This window comes from Ambystoma mexicanum, chromosome 13 (genome assembly GCF_040938575.1).
Source record: "Ambystoma mexicanum isolate Mex_15411 chromosome 13, UKY_AmexF1_1, whole genome shotgun sequence".
NCBI lineage: Eukaryota > Metazoa > Chordata > Amphibia > Caudata > Ambystomatidae > Ambystoma > Ambystoma mexicanum.
In genome coordinates this window covers 693,087,728-693,112,176 of record NC_090938.1, presented here as the reverse complement: position 1 = coordinate 693,112,176, position 24,449 = coordinate 693,087,728, and the positions used below count along the sequence as shown (strand labels likewise).

At 46.7% G+C, this 24,449-nt stretch overlaps 1 protein-coding gene across 1 annotated transcript in view; it reads right to left on the bottom strand.

Annotated features, from left to right (window-relative positions):
• PSMD3 (proteasome 26S subunit, non-ATPase 3) overlaps positions 1 to 24,449 on the bottom strand; it is a 258,442-nt gene that overhangs the window by 175,264 nt on the left and 58,729 nt on the right. The window contains exon 3 of the mRNA XM_069634771.1: positions 24,255 to 24,392. Coding sequence (XP_069490872.1) covers positions 24,255 to 24,392 — 138 coding nt within the window. The remainder of the gene's footprint in view (positions 1 to 24,254; positions 24,393 to 24,449) is intronic.

Sequence of the window (24,449 nt, the reverse complement as noted above, 5' to 3'; positions counted from 1 at the left end):
AAAACAGTTCCAAAAGCACTTGGGGCTCCCTTCCCCAAGTTCCACATGGTTCACAAACTCTCAGGGTTCCCTTCCCCAAGAAGGTAACTCTCCTAGATTCAAAGTCGCTGTTTTATCAGTTCTCCATATTGCTTCCAAAACCACTTATTAACCTTGCAGGCTTTGCAACAATTCACTTCATTTGCTTTTTTCTTTAGTCAATTGAACATTTTTTAGGCAAAACCGCTTTGGTCATTTGACTTTCCTTGGTTCACTCCAATTAGGGGTTACTCAGTCTAGGTGCAGTTGTCGGACCACACGGTCCACCTATCACAGGTCACGCAACCGATAACCCTTGGCACTTTGTAATGTTCATTGATTCTCAGTGGACATCCTTGCCAACACCGCCTTCCTCTCTGCCTCCTTTTCATTAGTCCATATGTACTTCTGTTTCACTTTGACAGTCTCTTGACTCTGCCAATACGGGACTTTCACACAACTCACTTCATGGCGTTTCTTCCTTGTCTGTCACCACCTTCCTTTGTAACTACCCAATAATGCTTATAATTTCCTTTTCACTTGCTTTGCAAGCTCTCAACACTGGCTTTCACTTGGATTGAACTTTCATTCATGAATGCTTCTTGCTTAATTTTACTTAGTTATGATATATTTTTTATTTTTTATTTACTTGTTTTGGTTTAGAAAAACCTTTACAAAAGTTAAAATACATTACGAAATTTCCAGCCGAAGCATAAATCACATTATATTACAGTTCCAAACAGAAATTGAACAATGTACGGCAAGTAAAATAGAATCCAGTATTCTTCAGTGGAAGTCATCAATATTCTTATATCTTGTGTAGTCATTAGTATGAATGCTCATCCTTTTTTTTTTACCAAAAGCAACAACCAACTCCTTCTCAAACTCTTACATAGTAAGAAGACCACATCAAAAATTTAATTAACACTCTAAAAGGTTCTCTATACATTTAAAACAGAGCGCAAACATTTCTTAGAAATGTTGCAACCCTGATATTCAGGTTGCCTTTGCAGTTATGTAACATGTTATACCAAATTAACTCTGTCCACATCTGCAGCATTATTAACATATTGGGCAAAATATACCATTCTTTTATCCTTCAAAGCCGGACAAACCAGGAGAATATGTTTCAGGTCCTCGACCACCCCTTCTACCATATAAAACCTACACCATGGCCATAGTGGTTTACCATTGGATCCAATTGCTAGTATTTGGTTTGTAGGCAGGACATTGAATCTGAAACGCATGAAGTCATTTCTAATTGTTATATTAGGATACTTATTTAAGTAGCATTCCATTGTTGGTAACCATTTATTTAGTGCGCAAACTTGTTGGTAAATCTTTGTATTCAATATCACATTTTTCGTATGGATCCAATCAAATCCCAAAACACTTTCTTTCACCCTAGCAGGGTTCTTTCTCAAAGAAGTGGCAGATATCCCCATTTTCTTCAAGCTATTTGTAATTTCTACATTCAATTCCGCCATAAAAGGGATAGAGGTGTCTTGGCCTGCATAATAATACAGGGTATTTATGTCAGAAGAATAGCATTTCCTCCATAGCGACATCCTTCTCCAGGTCACTAAGGCTTGCAATGAATTTAAGCCCAGTTCGTACTTGATTAGGTTAAATGCGATACATTTTGGCAGATTATACAGTACCGATTTCCAAATACTACTTTCAATTGCAGCCCATACACTCTCCCATGTTGAGGGGTAAAACATTCAGCCCCATGTGTCAATCTAGGTATCACTTTTTTGGTATAAAATTCTCTAATGGATCCACCAGGGGGCGCTGAGATGTGTTGAAGCATCTCCGCTCGTCTCCCCAACAGGGCGCTGATCGAGGGACCTGAGCCCCCCCCCCCCCCCCGACACCCCCGGAACGAGACATCGACACCCCCCCCCCCCCGTAAGAAGGTGCCGGGCACCCCCGGCCCCAATTTGGAACCCGAGGGTGGAACAGAGCCGGAGTTCTGACCCAGCGAACTTGGAGGGCGCGAGGCCCCTCCCCCCTGCGGCTCTGCGGAAAGCAGCGGTGAGCCCGGGCCCAGAGAAGGCTTGCAAAGGCCCAGGCGACCGAGGCCTAGGACTCCTGCCTTGACCGGACGGCTGTTCGCGGCGACGAAACGGTCCAAGAGGTGGACCACAGAGCGGGAGAAGGAGGCGCCGCAACAGGTCAAGGAACCCCCCCCAGCGGGGAGTCAGCAACGGATCAGCACCCCAGGAGTGCGCAGAGTCTGGCGAGCCCGCGTGGGGCGAACACGAGTGGCGTGGGTGTGGCCCCCCCCGAGGTAAGGAGACCCACCCCGGGGCTGGGCACCCACCGGGGGTAATAAAAACCCAAAAGGGGGTAGGAGGAGAGAAGCCAGGGAAAGCCCATACTAGCCCCGGAAGCACCCCGAGCCTGAGAGGTGCACGGGGCTCAATCGAGGGCACCTACCCCCCGCAAACGCCGCAGAAGGACAGACCGCTGAAACACAACAGGTCACGGCCCCCAACTACGGGGGAAAAAAAAAGCGGGGAAAATCTGGGAAAGGAAAACCCCCGCCCACGACGGAGGAATTGCATTGGGCTCCAGCCCCCCCCACAACCGTGTCCCCACCCTCGGCCGCAGAGCTGCCAGGGGCCCCCGCTCCCCCCAGGAAGCAAAGGAGACAAGCAGGCTCCGTAGGCCACAACCACTCGGTGGCAGACACCGGGGAGCGGGAGTGCCCAGGGAGGGCCTATGACCTGGAGGGAAACACTGCAGAGGTTTCGGCGCCCGTCCCTCGAGCCCCCTACTGCCCCTGAAATGGCCACCCAAACGCAACAAGAAGCGTCAGATGCAAACTCGGTCTCCAGGGGTATGGCGGCCCTGCTTGATGAAATTAGAGGATTCCGCGCAGATATCACCCTTAGGCTGGACACCCTAGACAAAAAGGTGGACAATATAGAAGACAGGGTGCAGGCACTGGAGAACAATACAGCCTCGAGTGACATTTTCGAGTCCCAATTTGACATGCGCCTGTCGGAACTTGAGAGAAGAGAAATGCTCACTAAAAATGGACGACTTGGAAAACAGGGAAAGGCGCTGCAACCTACGTTTCCTAGGCTTCTCGGAACAAGATGGTGAAACCCAGGCAGACATTGTCAAGGCAGTCAACGCGGTGGTGAGAGTGCTTTTTGACGGAGCTAATACTAACAAACCCACTATTGACAGGGCCCATAGAGCAGGGGCAGCCTCCAGAGGCCCCAGATCCGTCTTAGTCCGCTTCCACTACTTCTCAGAGAAAAGCAGGATCCTCGAACTGGCTCGCAAGAAGGGCCTGGTGGAATGGGAGGGGGCCCGGATCTCGGTATACCAGGATTTGTCGGCCTTCACTCTGGCGAGACGCCGCCTCTGTTCCCCCCTGACGAAAATGCTCCAAGCCAAGGGAGTCCGATACAGGTGGGGGTATCCTTTTTCCCTTTCTTTCGAGTTCGAGGGATATAAGTATACCCTGATCACCGAGGATGACATCCAAAGAGTGACGGGCGAACTCCTAGATAGTTCGGGTTTGGAACGGGGAGACCGCGACCGGGAGCGCGCCCCGATGGGCCCAAAAAAGAACAACGCTCCAAAGGAGAGGCGCAGAGTACGAGGCCAAAGGAAATTCAGGAGAGTGGCACCTGCGTCGCCAGACCCTCATAATGGCTGAAACAAACTACTGGAATCCGATGAAAATTTTATCCACTTGTCGTTGCAAAGGGGGGGATGTTGCTAAATTTTACGTTCTTGCATTAATCCCGAAGAGGGGGGGGGCTCGAATGGGTGTTTATAAAGAGGTACCGAGCCCGGAGGGGGGGGGGGGCATGGTTGGCCGGTTGTGTGACCTTGGGACGATGCCTCAACACAACCAGGCGATCTGGGGGGAGGGGGGTGGGGGGAGAGATGAGGGGAAGTTGGGACGGTTGGGGTTTTGTTATAGTACGCCAAAGTTTGGGGATTTGATCACACCCTGGGGGCAGTTACTAGCCCTCTGCAGGGTGCGGAAACATTTAGGGAGTAACGACGCTTGCATCTTTGAATTCGGAGTTATGTGCTTCAAAACGTGTCCTAATGGATGATTCACTCCAATCCTTGTCAGTGGGGTCTCTAAACGTTCGGGGGCTCAATTCACCCACCAAGAGGTCGCTGCTCATGCGGGAATTCACGAGGACGAAACTACAGTTCCTCTTTGTGCAAGAGACCCACTGGGTTCGGGGGAGGGAGCCCAAGCTCAAGGCTAAAAACATAGATCAGGTATTCTCGGCCTCAACCCAGTTCAAGAAGAGGGGAGTAGCTTTGCTGGTGTCCCCCGAGGCTCACTTTGGGTTTAAGGTTGCACAGACCGACCCCGAGGGTCGGTATCTCATGGTTAAAGGGGATGTGCGGGGACGTTTGTTCACCTTGGTCTGTATATACGCCCCAAATGAGTCGCAGTACGTCTTCTGGGAAAGCATGAAGGAGACAATAATGGCATTCGCGGAGGGCACCCTCCTGGTGGGAGGGGACTTTAATATGGTGCTGTGTCCCGAAAGGGATAGAAAATCTGTGAACCCTTGCCCCAATATCCGGCTCCACAAAAAATTGGCATCAGCCTTCCAGGAAGTAAATGGGGAATTGGGGTTGTGTGACACGAGTATACCCAAGCAAGGTCTGAACCCCGACTACACTTTCTACTCTAAGCCTCATGATGTTTTCTCGCGCATAGACTACATTCTGGTAGATGCAACTATGCAGGGAGAGATCACCAGCGCTGGTGTGGAAACCGTCCCCTGGACGGACCATGACATGGTCAAGATTAGGATAGGCCTCCCCCCTACCCCTGCAGCCAGCTCCCGTTGGAGTTGTAACAACCTCCTTCTTCACGACAAGGAGACGCGCCAAACCCTTCTGACAGCCATAGAAGATTATTTCTCCCTGAAGGACAACGGGGAGGTTGGGAGTATGGGAGGCATTTAAGGCAACTATCAGAGGTACCCTGATTGGCATCGGGGCGGGGAAAAAAAGGGAGAGGGACCGGGAAGAGAAAGACCTGAAAACCAAGATAGAGGCCATACAACCAGGTGGTAAACTGAAAACACAGATGTTTCCTGGGCAGTGGGAGGAATTGCAGAAGCTGCGCACTAGATTGGCTCACCTTCAAGTAGGGCAAATGGAAAGGAAGCTCTCTTTTCTGAAACAAAAATATATGGAGAAAGGGGAAAAGGCCGACAAGATACTCGCCTGGAGACTCCACGAATTTAGGAATAGCAGGAGAGTGAATTCAATCCGCTCTGCGGACGGTAACTCGACTGCAAGGGACTTCAGAATAGCTGAACAATTCAGGCTATATTATGAAAAATTATACTGCTCAGAATACAAGGGGGATGGGATAGACGTTGATAGGTTCCTGGACTCCCTCCCTGTCCCGGGCCTGCTACCAGACAAAGCCGACACCTTGGAAATCCCCATTTCATCGGAAGAAGTAATTGACACTATCTCCCCTCCTTGAAAAGTGGTACGGCCCCGGGGGACGACGGCTTCTCAGTCAAATTCTATAAGACCTATAGATCCACACTCGCCCCTTTCTGGCCAAGCTGTTCAACTGTGCACTTAGCCAAGGGTCCCTCCCACCCACAATGATGTCAGCCTTAATAGTGGTCTTACCTAAAGAGGGCAAGGACCCAGCCTTATGCCAGTCATATCGGCCCATATCGCTCCTAAACACTGACGTCCAAATACTGGCGAAACTTCTGGCGAACAGATTGGCAAAATTCCTCCCTACCCTGGTACATGGAGATCAAGTGGGCTTTATCCCGGGGCGCCAGGGGTCAGACAACATCAGAAAAACCCTCGACCTTATGCATGAGGCAACCGAGCAGGGAGTGGAGGGGTACCTCCTTTCACTCGACTCAGAAAAAGCCTTCGACCGGGTCGAATGGCCTTACATGATCATGGTTCTTAGGAAAATGGGAATGGGAGATAATTTTTGTAGGTGGGTCGCAGCACTATACAACTCGCCCACGGCGAGAGTATTAGTTAATGGGGGTACATCTGAGCCCTTTTCCCTTTCCCGAGGCACCCGGCAAGGCTGTCCCCTGTCACCTCTCCTATATGCCCTGGCCATGGAACCCCTGGCTATAGCGGTTAGGAATGACCCGGAAATCATGGGTATACGATGTGGTGAGTGCGAGTTTAAGCTCTCCCTATTCGCAGACGACATACTAGGATACCTGACCAGCATCCAAAAATCCCTACCGAGGCTGTTTGATCTCATACGCTTTTTTGGCTCCTTTTCGGGGCTGAGAATAAACACATCCAAATCAAGCATCATGCCAATGGGCCCAGGGGAACAAGATATTGTGAATAAAACCGACATTCAGGGGGTTAGAATCGAGCGAGAATCCACAAGATATCTGGGCACTATCATCCCCAGAGATCTGTCACAGCTATACCAATGGAATTTCCCTGAAATCCTCGCCCGGGTCAGTAGCGATCTCAAAAGATGGGCCCCCCTCACACTCTCCTGGCTGGGACGCATGGTTTCGGTTAAGATGAACATTCTACCACGCCTTCTCTATCTCTTCTCCGCTCTCCCTGTCGTGATTCCCGAAGCCTTTTTCGAGGTGCTCCAGTCCCGTGTCCTCCACTTCATTTGGAATGGCAAAAGACCCAGGGTTAAAACCTCCACTCTGACCCTCCCTAAATCCCTTGGTGGCTTTGGACTCCCCGATTTTAGGCTTTACTATAAAGCAGCCCAGCTTAGGGTGATGTTGGAGCACATGCGGGACGATATGCGTACATTTTGGACGTATGTCGAAGACACCCACGCACATCCGAGGAAGGTCAGGGACTATCTCTGGGCCTCTCCCAGGTCACTCCCCACACAACTCAAGACACATCCTACCTTAGCAGTCCTTTGGACGCTGTGGAAACCCAACAAAGCCAATAATTTGATATCTACATGGCCTTCTCCTCTGACATCACTCTGGGGCCCCCCCCATCGATCTGGAAATGAGGGGCTTTCGGGACACTCAGGCATGGTCTGACATGGGACTGGAAAGAGTCTCCCAGCTTATACGAGAAGAGGGCTTCATCGAATACGACAGTTTGACGGAGGCTCTGGTGGATAGGCCCCCCACGGTTTTTGAATTCCTGCGGTTGAAGGGGATACTTACCCAACCAAGGTGGTCCGAACAGCTTAGTCGCCCCCTTACCCCATTCGAACTTATTCTGGCCAAAAGTAGATCTCGCAAAGGTTCGCTATCTAAGTTCTATAGTGCGCTGATTACAGCGGACCTAGAAGGCAGACAACCATTCAAGCGCATATGGGAAGAGAGGATGGGAATGTCAATAGATGATCACACCTGGAGTGCGGTTTTTAAGTGCATTTTCACGGGCTCCCTATACACAGCAGCTATGGAACACAACTTTAAAATCCGCCACTCATGGCATCGCCCCCCGGCTCTGTTGTCTAGAATGTACCGGGATGTTTCCCCCCTATGCCCCAGAGGTTGCCACCAACGGGGAACCTGGTTTCACATGTGGTGGAGTTGCCCGTCCATACAGGTATACTGGACGGAGCTTCTTAGCTGGATCAAAGATATCGAGGGTTATGGACCATCTTTGCACCCGCTGGAAATCCTACTGGGCTCCCCCACGCCTGAGTCGGAGGGGAATGCCTTCCCCAAGGTCATCAGCGCTATGTTGCGGGCAGGGAGACTGGCGCTTGCGCAAAAATGGAAGAGTGTCCTGGCCCCCTCCAAAGAGGAATGGCTCTGCAAGCTTAGGGGGATTTTCAGCTACGAAAAACTCTCGGCAATAGCGAACGATACCATGTCTGATTTTGTCCGAGAATGGACAGCAGTGCTGCTGCACGATGACTGTATTACTATGCGATTGTAGAGGGGCGATCGAACAAATGTTTAAGCCAAAGGTTAAATTGCGCGAGTCCCCACACTCCTTGGGGGGTTGGACTTGCCCCGGCCTAATCGCTTCATGGTATTACCCCACTGTTTCATGGTTCACGTTTTTCTGTCGAATGCTAAGCAAGTGTTCTTCCCTATGCTCAATGTATATGCATTATCCCTAAAGTTGGCGTGACAATTGTTTGGGGGGAGGGACTGGGAGGGGGAATAGGTTCTGGGAGTTAATCAGAAAATGTTCCTGACAATGTGATTTCTCCTGCATTTATTGCGGGTGGGATAGGCCAGTTGGCCCACCCTGTCGTGTATGTTGTCAATAAAAACTAAAATTTTTTTAAAAAAATTCTCTAATGGGGATCATTGAGAACTTTCCGAATTTTGCGTCGAGGGCCCGCATTTGAGAAATAGCGATATCAGCTATAAGTTTCAGTTGAGTGCGCATCAGTGGTCTAGAAAGAGTGCCAGCTATCGAGAAACTTAAATATTTAAATTCCCCCTTAGCTTTCAGGCTAATATTACCTGATAACCATGTCAACCTATTTAAGGTCTGTTTTTTTCTCCCAAGACGTACAAGGACTGTTTTGTCAGGATTGATCTTTAATGCAATTGAGTCAATGAACCCCTCGAAGGCTCTAAGCATACGCTGAAGACCCACTCTAGTTGTATCAATTAAGAGAAAATCATCAGCGTATGCGAACCAGTCCATCCTCGAAGTCGAAATTCTAGGTGAGACTAACCCTCTATTCAATAGGGCCGTGTATGCACCACTAACATATAGGTTGAAAATTGTGGGAGCCAGTCTACAGCCTTGGCGCAAACCATTATGAACAGTGAATTGGTCCGAAAGGGTGCCTGCTGAGTCTAGTCTGACTTGCACATCTGTCTGAGAATATATTGCTCTTACAATATCCAACAAAATTGCCGGCATGTTTAAATTTCTTAATTTGATCCACAATATATTCCTATCCACCATGTCGAATGCAGAGCTTAAATCCATCAGAGGTCCCCACTTTTTTCATAGCTTCCGCTCTCAGGCAATGCACAATGAGACCCCCACATTGCATCCCCATCTTTCTTCTAAAACCAAAATGTCTCATGTCCAAAACCTGCTTCTCGTCAATCCATTTCTGGATTTCTCTTAACACGAGTGACTAGAAGATTTTGGATTCCGGGTCTGCCAAGGCAATTGGTCTGTAACTCTTAGGACATAACCTAGAACCCTTTTTAAATATGGGTATGATAATCGATACCCTCCAAGACATAGGGAAAGTTTTAGTCACCAATATGTTTGTAAATAGCATACCTAGTATTCTTGCCCATAAATCAGGGTCAAATTTGAGTATTTTATTCGACAAATTGTTGGGTCCCGGTGCCGCAGAATTTTTAGATTTTATTATAAGGTTTTTTATGTCCCAAGTGGTGAAGTTCAAACACCATAGTATATCTTGTTTCCCTAGCACATCCGTCACAGCCTCTTTGGGGCAATACAATTTTGCAAAGTGACCCTTCCATATTACTTCATTAATGGGATTCGCTAAGAATTCTTTTTGTGGTTTATCCCAGTTATTAATTAGATGCCAGAAATTTCTTGAGTTAGTACCCCTTAGTGACGCCAACAGTTTTTCCCCGTCACTCTGGCTTTGGATTATTCTGTGCTGCATAGACCAATTTTTTATATGTTTGTTTAATTTTTTTGATACCATCAGTCATGTTGAGAAAAGACACTCCCGAATTCTTAATTATTCTTATATCTTTCCGTATGTTCCGTTTTTTGTTTCTAATTGCTAGGTCAAAATTATGGGCATGTCCTTTCCTTGGTTGGGTAACCCACTTATCAGTTTTATCCAATTTTTCTAAGGCACTCCGAATATATTCAGTGAAATTCCTGGCTGCATAGGTCAATTCTCTCTTCTGTTCTGAGAAATTCTCACTATCAGCTATCATAGTTGCAGTGAATTGTCTGGTTTTGGATCCAGTCCATGTAATTCGATTCCCAGCTTGGTTAACTTTAATATTATACTTAAAGGCAGTATTAGCCACAGGTTGCATAGTGATACTAAAATCCACAGACACAATGCAGTGATCGCTAACGGTGGTCTCAATGCACTTAATGTTGCCCGAACAATTAAACAGATCCCCAGAGCAAATGATATAATCAAGAATAGAATTACATCCTCTTGCTATCCAAGTAGGTTGAGTATTAATCAGGATTTCCAAACCCCAGGTCTCTGAAAAGTGAGACCACACCCCCCCCCTCTACATATTGGGTTGTCGCCTCTAGGATTTAGTTCGGCCAATTTGCTGATCATCACTTCACCGGTGAACGAATCCCCTTGTATAGTAGCATTGAGATCACCTGCAATCACCACCTGTCCTCCTGTATTTATTACCAACCAATTCTGCAAGAGCAAGCCTAAATTACATAATTCCAGGCCTAGTTGTTTGTCCGACAAATCAGCCGGGTTCCAATATATGTTGACCAGCAAAAAAGGTGCAGCCTTGTTATTATATAACAGTACAAAAGCCACTGCCAGAAAATGATGTGCAAAGGCCCATTCTCCCATGATTGTAGGATACAAGTGATTCTTTACTGCAATAACTAGGCCTCCTTTAGGGCGACCCATACCACCACCATGAGCACAAAGAGAGCAAACCATAAATCCCTCCCAACATAGAGGGACTTTTGACCAGGTTTCCTAAATGAACAATAAGTCATATTGTACCAGATCATCCATTAGAGTCGCATTATTTAGGAGATTTGTCGACCCTCTCGAATTCCAGTTAACAGTTTCAAAATTTAATTATTCTTTACTAGAGAGGCTTCCCTAGTTTTTTGAGATTATCAATGGACTCTCTCAAGAACAAGGCGAGCCATTTCCAATCCTGTAACTCGTCCATTACCCTCTCCTCCTTCCTTTCTCCTTCGTACATATTCGGAGGATTATCTCTCTGTTCTCTACCTAGCTTTCTAGAGGTTCCACTTGGATGCGGCAGGGTCTGTACATATTCAAAAATATCAAAGCCCCTACGATACAATTCCTCTGCTTCCTTCATCATAAGATTTCTAACCAATGGAGACGGTATCACAATACGGACATAATCCAGCCTCTGTCTATGTATATAGTCAACCAGGTATATGTCCGAAGTTTCAATTAAGCTTAAATTAGGAATCTGCCCCAAGAGAGACAAAATATATGGTCTATTTCAGGAGGTGTTGTACTGGTCCTGAAACAATGTAGTCAGTAGTAGTGCCGGGAGGTCCGGTCTCACCGGATCCTTCAGGTCCAGTACATGAACCTGAGGTAGCTGTTCCTTCTCCTTCCTCACATTTTCCCTTCCATGGGCCACGCCCCTCCCTCCTTCGCAATTTTCTTCATAAGTCACCTCCCCCATGTTATTCTGACTCAAGTCCCTCCCCATGCTCGGTACCTCCTGCAGTTGTTTATCTCTTAAGACTCTTAATATATTTTGATAGAGGGATTCATCGTTTGCATTTTCCTTTAAATTGCCTTCCAATGTCTGGTTATCCGGGAGGGCGGTGTGTCCCATCTGGACCCCCCCCCCCTCATAACAGCCCCGGTCAAGTCTCCAGGATGCTTCATCCCAGTCTCCACTCCCACTTCCTGGCTGGGATCGTCCAAGATCATGCTTGAATGAATTTTAAGAACATTGCTCATGGGAATCTTCCAGTCCCCATTCCCCAGTCCCTCCTTAACTGCAATGGGTATTATATTCCTTACCAGGGCCTTCTCAGTATGTGTGTCATTAGTCTTCATGATATTTTTAGACATGTGCCCATCCTTGCTTATACAATGATTGATGTCTTTCTCATTAACTGACCCTCCCTTCATCGTTGAATTTTCCTGAGGGGGAACCACATTAAAGATTTCATAAACCTCATCACTTGTATTTTTATTTTTCAGAACGTCACAAAGTTGTCGCTCACCTTGTATATATGAGCTTTGTGTGGCTTGATCCTTCATTTTATCGGAGGACCTTCCCTCATCCATTGAACTCTTTTTCTTCTGCTGTTGTATATTACCTCTCATAGGAGCTTCCTCCATTTCATCATGACTAATGTTTCTCCTAAATTTTCTAGATGTTTTAGCCATTATACCATTTTTATTAGCATTTTTTTTGTTTTGTTTCGCCATTTTTTTGGTCTGTCTTTTAGATAGTTTAAAGTCAGTCGACGGAACCACATGCCCCTCAGTCCCGGTTATCACCTCCGGACCAGATGTGACAATTTCCTCCAATAAGCTACTTCCCATCATCTCGACCACTACTTGAGGCAATTCCTGTGTGGCGTCAACCATAATTATCTCTCCCTGTGGGGGCTCTTTAGCAGGGTCCGCCAATCTTCCCTTCCCTTCCCACTCTTTCCAAAGAGATTTTAACAATATGTCTGATAATTTGTCTGGTAATATTTTAATTTCAGTAATTAAATTTGCCACACCCTCCGTTTGCTTACGAAGTTCCGACAAAATTAAGCGGTTAAAGATAGTCATCATGACCGTGAATTCCAAAGGCGAGGAATTTGATCCTGCCTCGTTTGTCTTCTCCTTATCAAAAGTAGTACCACCAGAAAAGTCCAGCAGTTTGTCATAGTTCAGATTATCATAGCCTTTATTGTGGTTTGTTTTAAGGCTCTTTTCTTGCTCTTTATTTCTATTAGTTATTGCGTTACCATTACACTTAAGAATATTCACAAGCTCTTTATTTCCGTTAATTACCATCCCTATATGTAGGTCAGGGTTCCCTAAGTCATCCTCCCCAAAAAGTGATTGAGAGGAGTCGACCAAGTCCTCGGTCATTTTCTCCAGAAGGGACCTTCTTGGGCAATTTTTAGAAATTCTGCCTCTTGCGAAGGATCAATTTGGTCCTCAGCTTGAATTTCTAACTGGGGACCTTGTTGTGCACACTGAAGTAGGTCTGCCTCCTCCTCATTAGCCTCAGGCAGTGGTAGAGTAGCTGCCCTCGCCAAACTTGCCCTTCTAGTACTTACTGCCACAAATAAATCTGCCCGTGCATCTTTGCGGGGCGGAAGTTTAGCTTTCCCCATATCATACACTGGAGGGTGCTTATAGCTGAATGTAGCTTCAAAAATACCAAATCACCTTGAAACCACACACCCCTTAACCAACACAGCAGCCCCGACACCCAAACAAAATCAACAAGGCCCACAATAGTACCTACCCCCTCCTCCCAACCCAACAGCCGCACTTCCATGCACTTCAGATGCGCGCGCGAGATGCGTGTGCACCAGTGCCTTTAAGGAAGAGGAAGTGGCTGAGGGCGAAGGGGCTGTCGGTGGGCTGGCCCAAAGGGCGTGTCTGTGGGAAAGAGAACCAGAGAGAGTTATTCACTCCCTAGACACAACCTGCGGTTGAGTCAAAACAAATGCTTCAGTAAAGGAGTGAAAACGTAAATACCCAGCAGTCCAAAAAATAACGAAGTCCACAGAAATGCGCGTTACGCGCTAGCAGGGAGATGCAAGCTTCCTCTTGCCGACGCCTCCTCCTTGCGATCCGCTTCAACAGTCACAAATCCAAATTCCAAACTGGCAGCACGACTCAGCCCAACAGCCGCACTTCCATGCACTTCTGATGCGCGCAGATTAGCAGATTAAAAATTGAACTGGATGGAGCTAGTAAACAAGAAGAAAAGAATAGAACTGTGACGTTCCCAGGTCACAAACCGGTAGAAATTGACCTCATGAAAAGAAGCGACCGAGATGTGCATAACACTGGCAATGCACTGCGCGTGCACAACCCGAGGGGCTGCAAAGTGCTGATGAGCTCTTCCCGGGGAGCTGCACTGCCTCCGCCTTTCACGTGTGTCTGCCCCAGAGGGGGAGTGTGGGGGGGGGGGGGGGGCTAGGTGCTGTGTAACCCCCCTTGGACGGGACCTGCAGATTCTTTAACACCGTTTGTGCTCATTGTAAAAACATATTTATAACCCGCCTATACACAAGTGTTTAAAGGCGCAACGAGGCAAGGGAGGGAAACAAAGGGAGGACGTACAGCGATCCTACTAGACCAGGTGTCATTCAGATCGCGCAAGTGCATGGGAAGGGGGCAGGGACAAGTGCCTTACATGGGAAAAGATAATAGGTAGTAAAGGCCACCAAGTGGCAAGTGCCAGGGTAAGTGCATACATCAGGTGTCAAGGGCTGGTAGGTGGACTGTAGGGATACAGAAACAGTCCTCAAGTGCATGGGTTGCCAGGTGGGCAGTGCCGGTGTGTGACGCTGGGAGGGGAGGGACCTGGGCCCGAGATCAAAGGGTGTCCAGATAGTCAGTGCAGTTCCGGTTACAGCCAGGAGGTCAGCAGAGGAGAGAAGGAGAAAAGGCAAAAGCAAAGAGAAAGGTTTTGAGGTGCTTCCGGAACTGGAGATGGGTCTCCTCAAGTTTAATGGAGGCTGTTCCAGAGGGAGGCACCAGCCGAAGAAAGATCTACCACCAACTCGTTGCTTGGAGAAGCGCCTGACCCTGAGGGAGTTAGACGCGGATGAGCGAAGAGCTCGAGAAGGGAGAGTTGAAGGTATTCGGGCCCCAGGCGCCAGAAGGCCTGGTGGACGATGCAGAGGTTTTTTTTAACTTAATCCTTGCAGCCACTGGGAGCCAGTGCAGAGATTTCAGTCCTGGAGAGATACGATCCCTGGGCTTGAGGCCAAGGATAAGTTTGCAGTCCTGTTCTGGATTAGTTGCAGAGAGTCGAGAAAGGCAGATGGATAAAGAGGCCGTTACCAGGGCTCTGGAGACAGTGAGCTTCTGGGGGAACATGAGAAAAGGTTTAAGTTACTTACCTGTAACTATTGTTCTCCAGCATAGATTCACATTCTCATGAATATTCCCCGTCATCAGGCTGAGAATCCTCGGTAAAAGAAAAAACAATTTCACTTTCAAAAACTGTATTTCTCCTCTAAACCAAACACTGTACTCTGGGTCATACTGCCCCCATCCGATGACAGTCCTCTCCCTAGGCTTCATCACTGGTGGCCATCTTCAGACATTTACTGCAAGCTTCAGTGTTGGGAAAGTTGCTCTCCAAGCTAATTTCGCGTTTTTTAGAATTTGTGTCCAAAACAGTTAATCGTCCTTGACGAAGGACGGAGACCGGTAGCAGAGATCTGCTATCGGCGAAGATACTTATCCACTGCCAGATCAAGTTTCGAGACGGCCCGGCCTTGGGCCCACTTCACTCCTTTCAGCCATGACTGAAGAGAAGAAGGAAAGTCGAAGCCTCTTCAAACTCTGTGCTAAGTGTGGATTAAGAAATGTCTTCATGGAAGTTGAGCATCATAAAAATATAAATGGCATATTGTTTTGTACCGCGCACTATCTTGGGGAGAACCGTCTCCTTTTACGGAAGCACCTCCAAACCTTCCTCTTTGCTTCTGCTTTCTCTCTCCCTCTCCCCTGCTACAACTTGTCCACTGTCTGCGACCTCGGTCCTGGGCCCTTCCACTCTCCACCTGCACTCCCTGTCAACCCCTGCACTGGGGGACTGTCTCAGTATCCTACAGCCCCCCCTTGACGTATAAAACCCAGTTGCACTGTCCTAGCTATGAAATAATTTCCAGACCTAATATATAAAATGAATAATTTTAATAAAGATCTGATGGTGAGACTAATTTCCTTTTTTTATGTTTTTCAAATAGATACATCGTCCATTATTGTCTGTGTCACGAGTACCAGACACCGGCGGATGGCTTCTATAATCGCCAGTTGCTTCTCCGCGTGAACAACGTTAGCACCCTGACCATTTTGTGGGACGATCGCCAAGTACAAGTATGCCCTTACGCGGTACTAACGGCTAGATGCAACATACAGACCGTTGTGGTGCCCGAGTGCCTCGTTCTTGGAATAGCCATGCGATTATCAGTGCGACCGAAGAGCTTATTTTATCGTAAACCAACACCCTGTCTACTGCACACGAACATCGCTTGCCTCAAGACGAAATATTTTGGATCGAGAGCAAATAAAAATTAATTGATCTAAGACCCTGTGTACAGCAAAGGAACATCGTGTGCCTCGAAACAAACTTTTCGGAACGTGAGCAAATAAAAATGCAAATCGCTGAATATTCTCAAAACATTTGATGTCAAATAAATGTACTTTGCCAAATGTACAATCTTGCTGTTTGCTTTTAAACCACTGTTTCATATTCCGAATTGTGGCGCTGTATTGTGAGATGATCTAAGACCCTGTGTACAGCAAAGGAACATAGTGTGCCTCGAAACAAACTTTTTGGAACGTGAGCAAATAAAAATGCTAATCGCTGAATATTCTCAAAACATTTGATGTCAAATAAATGTACTTTACCAAATTTACAATCTTGCGGTTTAATTTAAAAGTACAGTTTCATATTCCCAATTGTGGCGCGCTGTGTTGTTTGAGCTCATCTGTGTTGATTTCCTAGTTCTGTGTGGAGTCGCGTAGAAGACGCCTGGGCGCGTTTGCCTACGCAGCACAGTCACGTCACGGATAGAGGCGGGGAATATGAATGTTTTGATCAAGTCTGTTTCAGGGGCGGGGGATTTGATTTAGTGCCGCAAAAGCAGGTGAGCCAGGGCGATGCGGCAAGTGAGAGGATTATCATAAAATGGCGGATGTTTTTGAGTGCGTTAATGGACGAAAAGTCGGGTAAGGTCCATAGGAAAGTTTTCTACGATCTACCGATTTATGCTTAAAAACACATGGCCGAACCATAGGAACAATAAAAAAAAAGTCCCGGAACTATCCTTTAATGGAAAAGCAGTCAAGGAGGGGTACCAGTTGTGTGACCTGTAATGAGTTGACCGTGTGGTCCGACAACTGCACCTAGAGCGGGTGCCCCTGAATCCAAAAGCCACTGAAAACACCAATAAAGAATCTTGTGTTGTGCAAAGACCTTTTTGTGATTTTGAAGCCAAGTGTTTTTAAAGCTGGAAGATGTGAAATTGTAGGCAAAGAAAACCCTGGTGTTTTTTTGTTTGAACGCTGGAACTCTTGGGGAAGGAAAACCCTGTGCTTGATTAACTATTCTGAACTTGGGGAAGGGGAGCAGATTACAAGCCTGAGAGCTGGAAGAAGCTCTGAACTTTGCTTTGAACACTATTCCTTTTGATGCCGACATCCCTACACATTGTCTGCAGTTAGTTGAGGGCAAGTGTAGGTTTTTGGACACAGACCAAAGTTTTACTTTGATCCTTAGTTTTGTTTAGGTAAGGAAATCCCACCTTAGCGTATGGCAAGTAAGGCATTAATCCACCCTGCATTTTGTGTTAATAAAACTGTGTTGAAGCACTTTTACCTGTTGTCGTGTAGGACTCATGATGCCTTCACAAATGGTGTCAGCGGCGAGATGCGGTTAAACCATACAAGATGGGGAAGCCTAATATTTGAGAACTCCAAGAGCATCAGATCCTTTGGTAGCCATAAAGGGCTCTATTGGGCTTGATATTTGTAGCAGTAGGGAAGAGATAATTCCCCCACCACCAGGCAAAAGAAGACCGATACCCACTAATCTGATTTTGATTGCACCTCAAATACCTACATCAGATTAGCTCCCAAGTCAGGTCTAGCATGGAAGTTCGGAATTGATGTACTAGAAGGGCTTATTGATCCAGACTTCGGGGGTAACATTAAAGTGTTGTTACAGCACCATGCAAAGGATCCCTTCCAAATCCACCAGGGGGATAAAATTGTAGAAGGCGTGCTCGAGAGAGCAGTGTTCCCTAGGGTACAGGAAGAGGCTGGGAAGGAGTTAACACATCGAGGTACCGAAGGCTTCGGGGAGGCTAAGACACCCGACAACCCTCCCGAGCCCAGAAGGGGCAAGGAAGAGGAAACAAACTCTTCCAAACCTAGCGTTTGCCAAAAGGAACGACCCATTGTTGGCTGAAGCCTTTTTGCAAATTGTACCCGATCAAGAGGGCTGTGAGAGAGAAGACCTTTTTTCTTCTTAAAACATAGGTTACTATACTGGGGAGAACACTTCAGAGGGCATAGTACAAACCCAGTTAGTCATGTTAATGTTAAAGGACATTTGTACCGCGCACTATCACCACCGGAGTGGTCCCCTGGCGCTCTGGCGGCTCTGAAAGAGGGAGGGAGAGGTGGGTTAGTGGGTGAAGGCTGGAAAAGTGCAAGATTGCAGTGATGTACTGTTGGCAGCCTCAGCCCGGTGGTTCCGTCGGCTGGGCCTGGGGTGTATGCAGCCGTCGTGTGCTGATGTGCGAGTCTATGTGTGTTTTTGTTTTGTTGTTGCAGTGTAGTGAAGTTTGTGCTGGAGGTTTGTGGTTGTGTTTGGTTTGGAGTTTGAGAGGTGTATGCAGAGAAGGAAATTGTTAGTGGTATTGGTTAGTTGGTATCTCTACCCTGGATTGACCAGTTGGGCTTGTGTAATCGTACACGACGGGGTGCTTGCGCACCCTGTGCCTCAGAAGGTATGTGCCCGTTTTGCATTCGAGGCCCCTTGAGCATTTAGCTGTCCCCTCCGTCCGCTCCCTCAATAACTTCGCATGCTCCTTATCCCCACCCACATGACCAGCGCACCTGCTAGTGTCCATACTTCAGATTGTGTGTTGAGTGATTGAAGTCATCCCTAAAAGTCATAAGCAGGTGGTCCTGGAAATAGCCCATTCCCATCTGACAGGAGGTCATCTCAAACAGACCAGAACTCGGGCCCAAATCCTGGATACATTTTAATGGCCTGGAATTCATGCTGACATTAAGATTGTTGTTCAGTCTTATGCAATCTGCCAAAAGAGCAGTACACACCTACCTCCACCAGGCCCCTTACAGTCACTTCCAATCATCGAAGTCCCATTCTCAAGAATTGGCATGGACATTGCGGGCCCCTTGGAAACAAAGTTAGGGAACAAATAAATCTTGTTGATAGTTTATTATGCCACCCGATATCCAGAGGCCTTTCCCCTCAGAGCGAACACCGCCCAATAGATCTTGAAACACCTACTCCCTTTCTTTTCACAAGTAGGGTTTACCAAATAAATCTCGACAGATCAGTGCTCTATATGCATGAGCAACGCATGGGGGAAGTGAAAAAGCTGTTACATATCACTGCTCTACGAACCTCAGTATATCACCCAAAAACACATAGGCTTGTCGAAAGGTTTAACACGACCCTGAACACCATGTTACGAAAACTAGTAGAACCGGATGGCAGAAATTGGGATCAAATACTACCCTGGGCTCTCTTCTCAGTAAGGAAGACTCCCCAGGCTTCTACAGGATTCTCCCCATTCAAATTACTTTATGGGCGGGAACCCCCGAGATATCCTAAATATTTATTTGCCTTTTTAAAGCGCTCACACAGCCCGTGGGCATCGAGGCGCTGTTACAGGAATTGTTTTTTTTTTTTGCGTAATTGTTTTTTTTTTTCGTCTTAGTTGCATATTTATAACGCGCTTAAATCCCCAGAGGTTTCCAAGTGCGGACCCGGGGATCGAACTTATGTTGCTTCGTGTCGTCTTGCTTTCAAGGTGAACACAATGCTGCTGAGCTATCCTCCGATATGTTGAGAGAAACCTGGGAAGAACCCCCAATTCCGCTCTCCCAAACTGCAAACCAGCTAAAAGAATACATGCAGGTAGTTAGGTCTTTAGTTCAGACCCATATGGCCGAGGCACAGGAACAACAGAAAGCCTTATATGACAAGAGTTTCCTTAAGATTTTTGTCAATAGGCCAAAAGATATTGGTATTGTTGCCAACTTCTGAAAATAAATGAATCTCTAAGTGGCACGGACCACATGAGGTATTAGAACAAACTGGCCCTTGTAACGACAACATTTCCCAACCTGACCGCCAATTGTATATCAGGTTAATCTATTAAAAGAATAGAGAGAAAATCCTACAGAGTCTGCAGCCACTATTCTATCGTGTCTGTTGCTGGAAGAAGTCCTAATTCACTGAAGTGTCCAATGTTATCCAATGGGAAAAAAGTAAACTGTCTAGATTTATAACATTACAGTCCCTAAATAAATCACTGGTACGTTCTAAAGTCACAATTCTGGGTAGACAAATCCAGGGACCCAAAGTGCATCAGACAAAAATGCTTAAGTCGAGGTAAGTTCCCATTTTCAGAAGTACAAAACAGTGGGATTTATCATCGATTTCTATGGACCAAGCATTTCCATAGGTAATGGTTAAGGGAGACAGTCATGTGAGCACAAGTACTATCCTACCGTTGCAGCCAAATAGGCAGCCAGTTCCCAGGAACACCAGAGGACCCTCCCCGCCCCTTCCCCTCATCATCATCACCACCAATAAGAGCTTCACCTGCAGGCTTGAGACCAACAGTAAAATGACAGAAGCAGCCGAGCAGGATGGTAGCCTCCCATTTTTCTGCAGCCATTTCACCACATTTTCCACACAATCTTTACAGGGTGAAAAGAGACAGGGCGAGGAAAATAGGGAGTATGTAGGTGTGGGAATATGGCGCTTGCCCCCATAAAACAACCACAAATAAATGCAATTAAATGGATCAGAGCAGAATTGCAACATATGAAAGACAAATGGTAATAAGCAGTGGGGTGTGAGTTTTACTGGTCGGGAAAAGTCTGGTAAAAAAATGGGATTGGACGCCTCGACTAGCGACAACTTACACAACCAAAAAGATGGATAACTCACGTACCCATGACAACTACCCCAGCAGGCATTAGAAGCAATGGAAAATACTTCATTGGGGCAACCAGCAAATAATTGTTCCATGACAGGAGCAGCAGTTGGAGGTGACATAGGATGGGCCAAGACAGAGCTGAGCCAGAGTAGCAGTGACACCACCACTCTCCCAGGCTAGGCAGATTCCAACCTTAAGGCAATTGAAACAAGAGGATTTTGTAGGGAGGCCGCACTGCAGCGACCACCATCCAGTTCGAAGACAAAAAGCTGGTCCAGCAAGCAGTCCCCGCCCCTTGTGGGCGATCCTTAAATGTTGTGTTTTGTGGGGACAAAACCTTAGTTACAAGCCTTGGTGTGTGATAGGAGGGCTGGCTTAGGCTAACTCATGAGTGTGGGTTTATCTAGGGGAGATCCGGAACCTCAGATAATGCTGGATTTTTCTTGCAAGGCTGCAGAGATTTTGCTGCTTATTTTGCTGCTGCTGAATTTTTAGATCAAGTTTGGCCATGATAGCTGGGTTTATGCATCTGTACCTTCGATCGGGTTTTGATTTTCGGTTGCCGGGTGTCCTTCCTGGGCTCTTGCTTATCTTGTCCTCCTTGTCGGCTGGGTCGCCCATGCTGGGAAAGTCGCCCATTTCCTTGTTTTACCAAAGTCTACTTCAAGGGACCGTATTCTGTTTGGCTGGCTGGCCTTCTTTGTCATCCGAACCATAAGAATCCTCAAGGCGGAGTTCCCCAAGTCTTAGAAGCCATCTTTGCTGTTGCTTCCACTACTGGCTGGTGGGTCCCACTCCTAGGAAGACTATTGTTTTTGGCCAACCGGGACATCATTAATCCAGAGTCCATGTCAACGGGTTACCATTGGATTACCATAGCCTGAAAACTGCTTTTTAATAGAAGATCTGTATTCTGTACCCGGTTTTTTAGTCCTTCTTTAACTGTCTTTTCGGGATCCGCAAGTACCTATCTGTGGGCCTGGGTTTAGTGGGTTATTCAAGACACTACCTCCTCCCCTGTCCCACTCCCAGTGAACCCCGCAGTCTGGGGTTTAAGGTTTCTGCATGTCCCATACAACCATGTTTTGTCATAATTTCTATTCGGCTGAATACTGCATGGCTGCATCTCTACTTGGGGTTGCTGGTTCTCAAACCCGGCACAGAAGCTGGTCAAGAGGGTCTCCTCTGGTGTCCCCTAGGTTTGGGTGCTATCTTCTCTACATATGTGGGGTACAGCTGGTAGCGGCCTTACTTTTCCCCATAACCACAGCTGTGCCCATTGACTTGGTTCAGATAAATATGATGGGGAATGTTTGAACTTACCTGGACCCCTGTTAAAAGGACATTGGCAGCATTTACTAGCCTGTGGGTTTTTTCCCTGGGTTACCTTTGCATCCAGTGAGTTTTAGGCCAAAGTATGGAAATTTTAGCTTGTGCCACTGAAATTAATGATCTAATTTATTAAGGTATCAACTTTTTCTTTAACAAGTTGGTGCAGTGAGTCTAAATGTACTCTCACTTTTGGGGGCCCATGGAAAGTGCTATAATGGGTTCCCCTGCTAGATCCTACCTTTACGATACGATGCACATTTGCATTAGTTCATATACTATGGCCTAGAGGTTAGTGTTGGCACATGGGATTCAGATAATTACTTTAATCTGCGTTACTGTTGTTTAGGATCCCTTTTCTTCCCCCTTCATAGCCTATAATGAATGTCCTTGAGCCTAGATAGTGACCTTACATTTTAATGGTAGGATTGAGCTACATCTTAAATTACCTTTACCGTTTTTTACATGAACTGTATTTAATGTGTGGTGTTTTCTCCTTGGTTATCGGTGTGGAATAACGACTTCCCTATAAACCTGACTGTTCTGCCACAGCTACTACCCTCAGAGAGTTCTGGTCTTTGCTTCTGCTTGGAATACTGAAAGGCTTTAGTTAGATGGCTATATAACCCACACCAGAGGATTGTGCAAAACCTTCCTAACAACTGTGTCTTACAACTTCCTCTGGTGCACTACCGTGCATCATCATTTTCTCTGAACAGAACAGTCTGCAATCTCCTCCTTGTTGCCACGCTCCCTTGACAAACCATTTCTTGGTGTTCAGGGGGCCACGGCATATGATGGGCTGGGAGAGAGTTGCATGCCATGTATTGTGGAGAGAACTTTTTTGCACGTAATCCAGTGCAAAGCGTGGAGGGCAAATGGGATAGGAGACCTTGAGCCAGTGAAGGAGTGGTGAGGAGCGCACAGACTGGGGAAAGGTGAGATTTCCAGGGGGCCCTGGATAAGGCAATTGGGCTGAAAGTGGTGGGGTAGATAGGCAGGGTTTCGGAGTGTCCTCTACCCCCTCCCAATCCCCCCACCGCAAGAGGCAGCAAAGATACAGGAAAGTGGGCAGGGCGGGATAGAGTCAAATTAAAACCCTTTCACAAGTCCTTTTGCATGAGAGTCTTATTGCAATATGAATTGCAAAATGGATTGGAAACATGTAGGACCATGGCTGATAAGCATGGTCTCCTGGTACTGGGAGTAACAACAAACCGGAGTAATCACTTCTTGGGGAGATTCTCCAAACCCTGAGGGGTGACCAGTAACTGGAGCATTTTGTACTAGGAATTTACAGGAAGGAATAGGGGATCCCCAGTTTACCTCCTGCGGACCCAGCGTCACACAGCAGTTGAAATCACCCATCCACCATGGGCACCCAATTGCTCACAATCAGGCATTGGGCTTCATCACATAGCCCAGATGAGAGAAAGAAAACAGGCGGGACAACAGATCTGGGATAATTTCAAGACTGTACAGCTGTTTTTAGGTATTTACATTCCATTATGCAGGATTTGAGGCACAGGAGAGATCACATGCTTCGATCACCCCATTTAGTTTTGAACAATTGCCAACATGGAAATTACGAATTAGGTCTTCTACTTAAATCTGCCTGCATTCGGTCATGTTTGAAGGGCCTTTTTTATACAGGGCGGTTCCAGAGAGGGACAGGGAAGTGTTAACCACCTGTGCAAACTTCCAATGCTTTCTCCAACTCCCACCCCCTCTTCACATCCCCTTTACCCCGATCCCTTCTGCCCCATATATTGTCTAGATAATGTAGAAAGATGGTTTGGAAACACCATTATCATCCTTCAATAATCTTCTCCTTTGTATCCACTATGCCTGTTTTAAAGCAGGGTCTGAACCCTTTTGAATGTTTCTTTTTGTTGTTGCAAAAGTGGGCTACTTCCTTGAAGTGACAGACTAAGAATTTCAAAAACTGACTTCATGTAGAACGTGTACATCAGGTTCCAAGACTAGTATGGAATCGAGCCAGGAAAAGGGAAACTAGTTGGGAACCCTTGCAGACAGCATCTCAGCACAGTCAAGAAATAAAGCAGATACAATGTAATGAAAATGAACCAAAACCCCCTTCAAAGAATGAGGTAATATAACAGCAAAATAAAATATACTATGAATGGAAACTCTGGTATGTGCAACATTAAAAAGCCTTACAAGCAAGGCCACGCAGACCTGTGAGAGTTGAGGAGTGTCGGGCTGGCTCCAACAGGATTTTAAACTCCTGACCCTTTTCACACATTGGGCAATGCAACTGACGAAGGGTGTGGAACGTATGCCATGATAGCAGGCAACAATGTTTTGAATGACAAAGATACAATCAAACCAACGGTCTAGGATAGATTTACCTCTGGGTAGCGTTTGGCATTCATTAAATACACAATCAAAAGTAGTTGGAGGTAGGCTTCGACTTCAGGCAGTAGAGGTGCTGCAGCAGCCTTCCCAGTGCGTGGACGGAATGGCAGATCCCCTTCGGTATCCATGGGCTGAGGATGAAAAGGAGGAACAGGAATCAGACTGGTAAAGGGGATGTGGTTTATGCA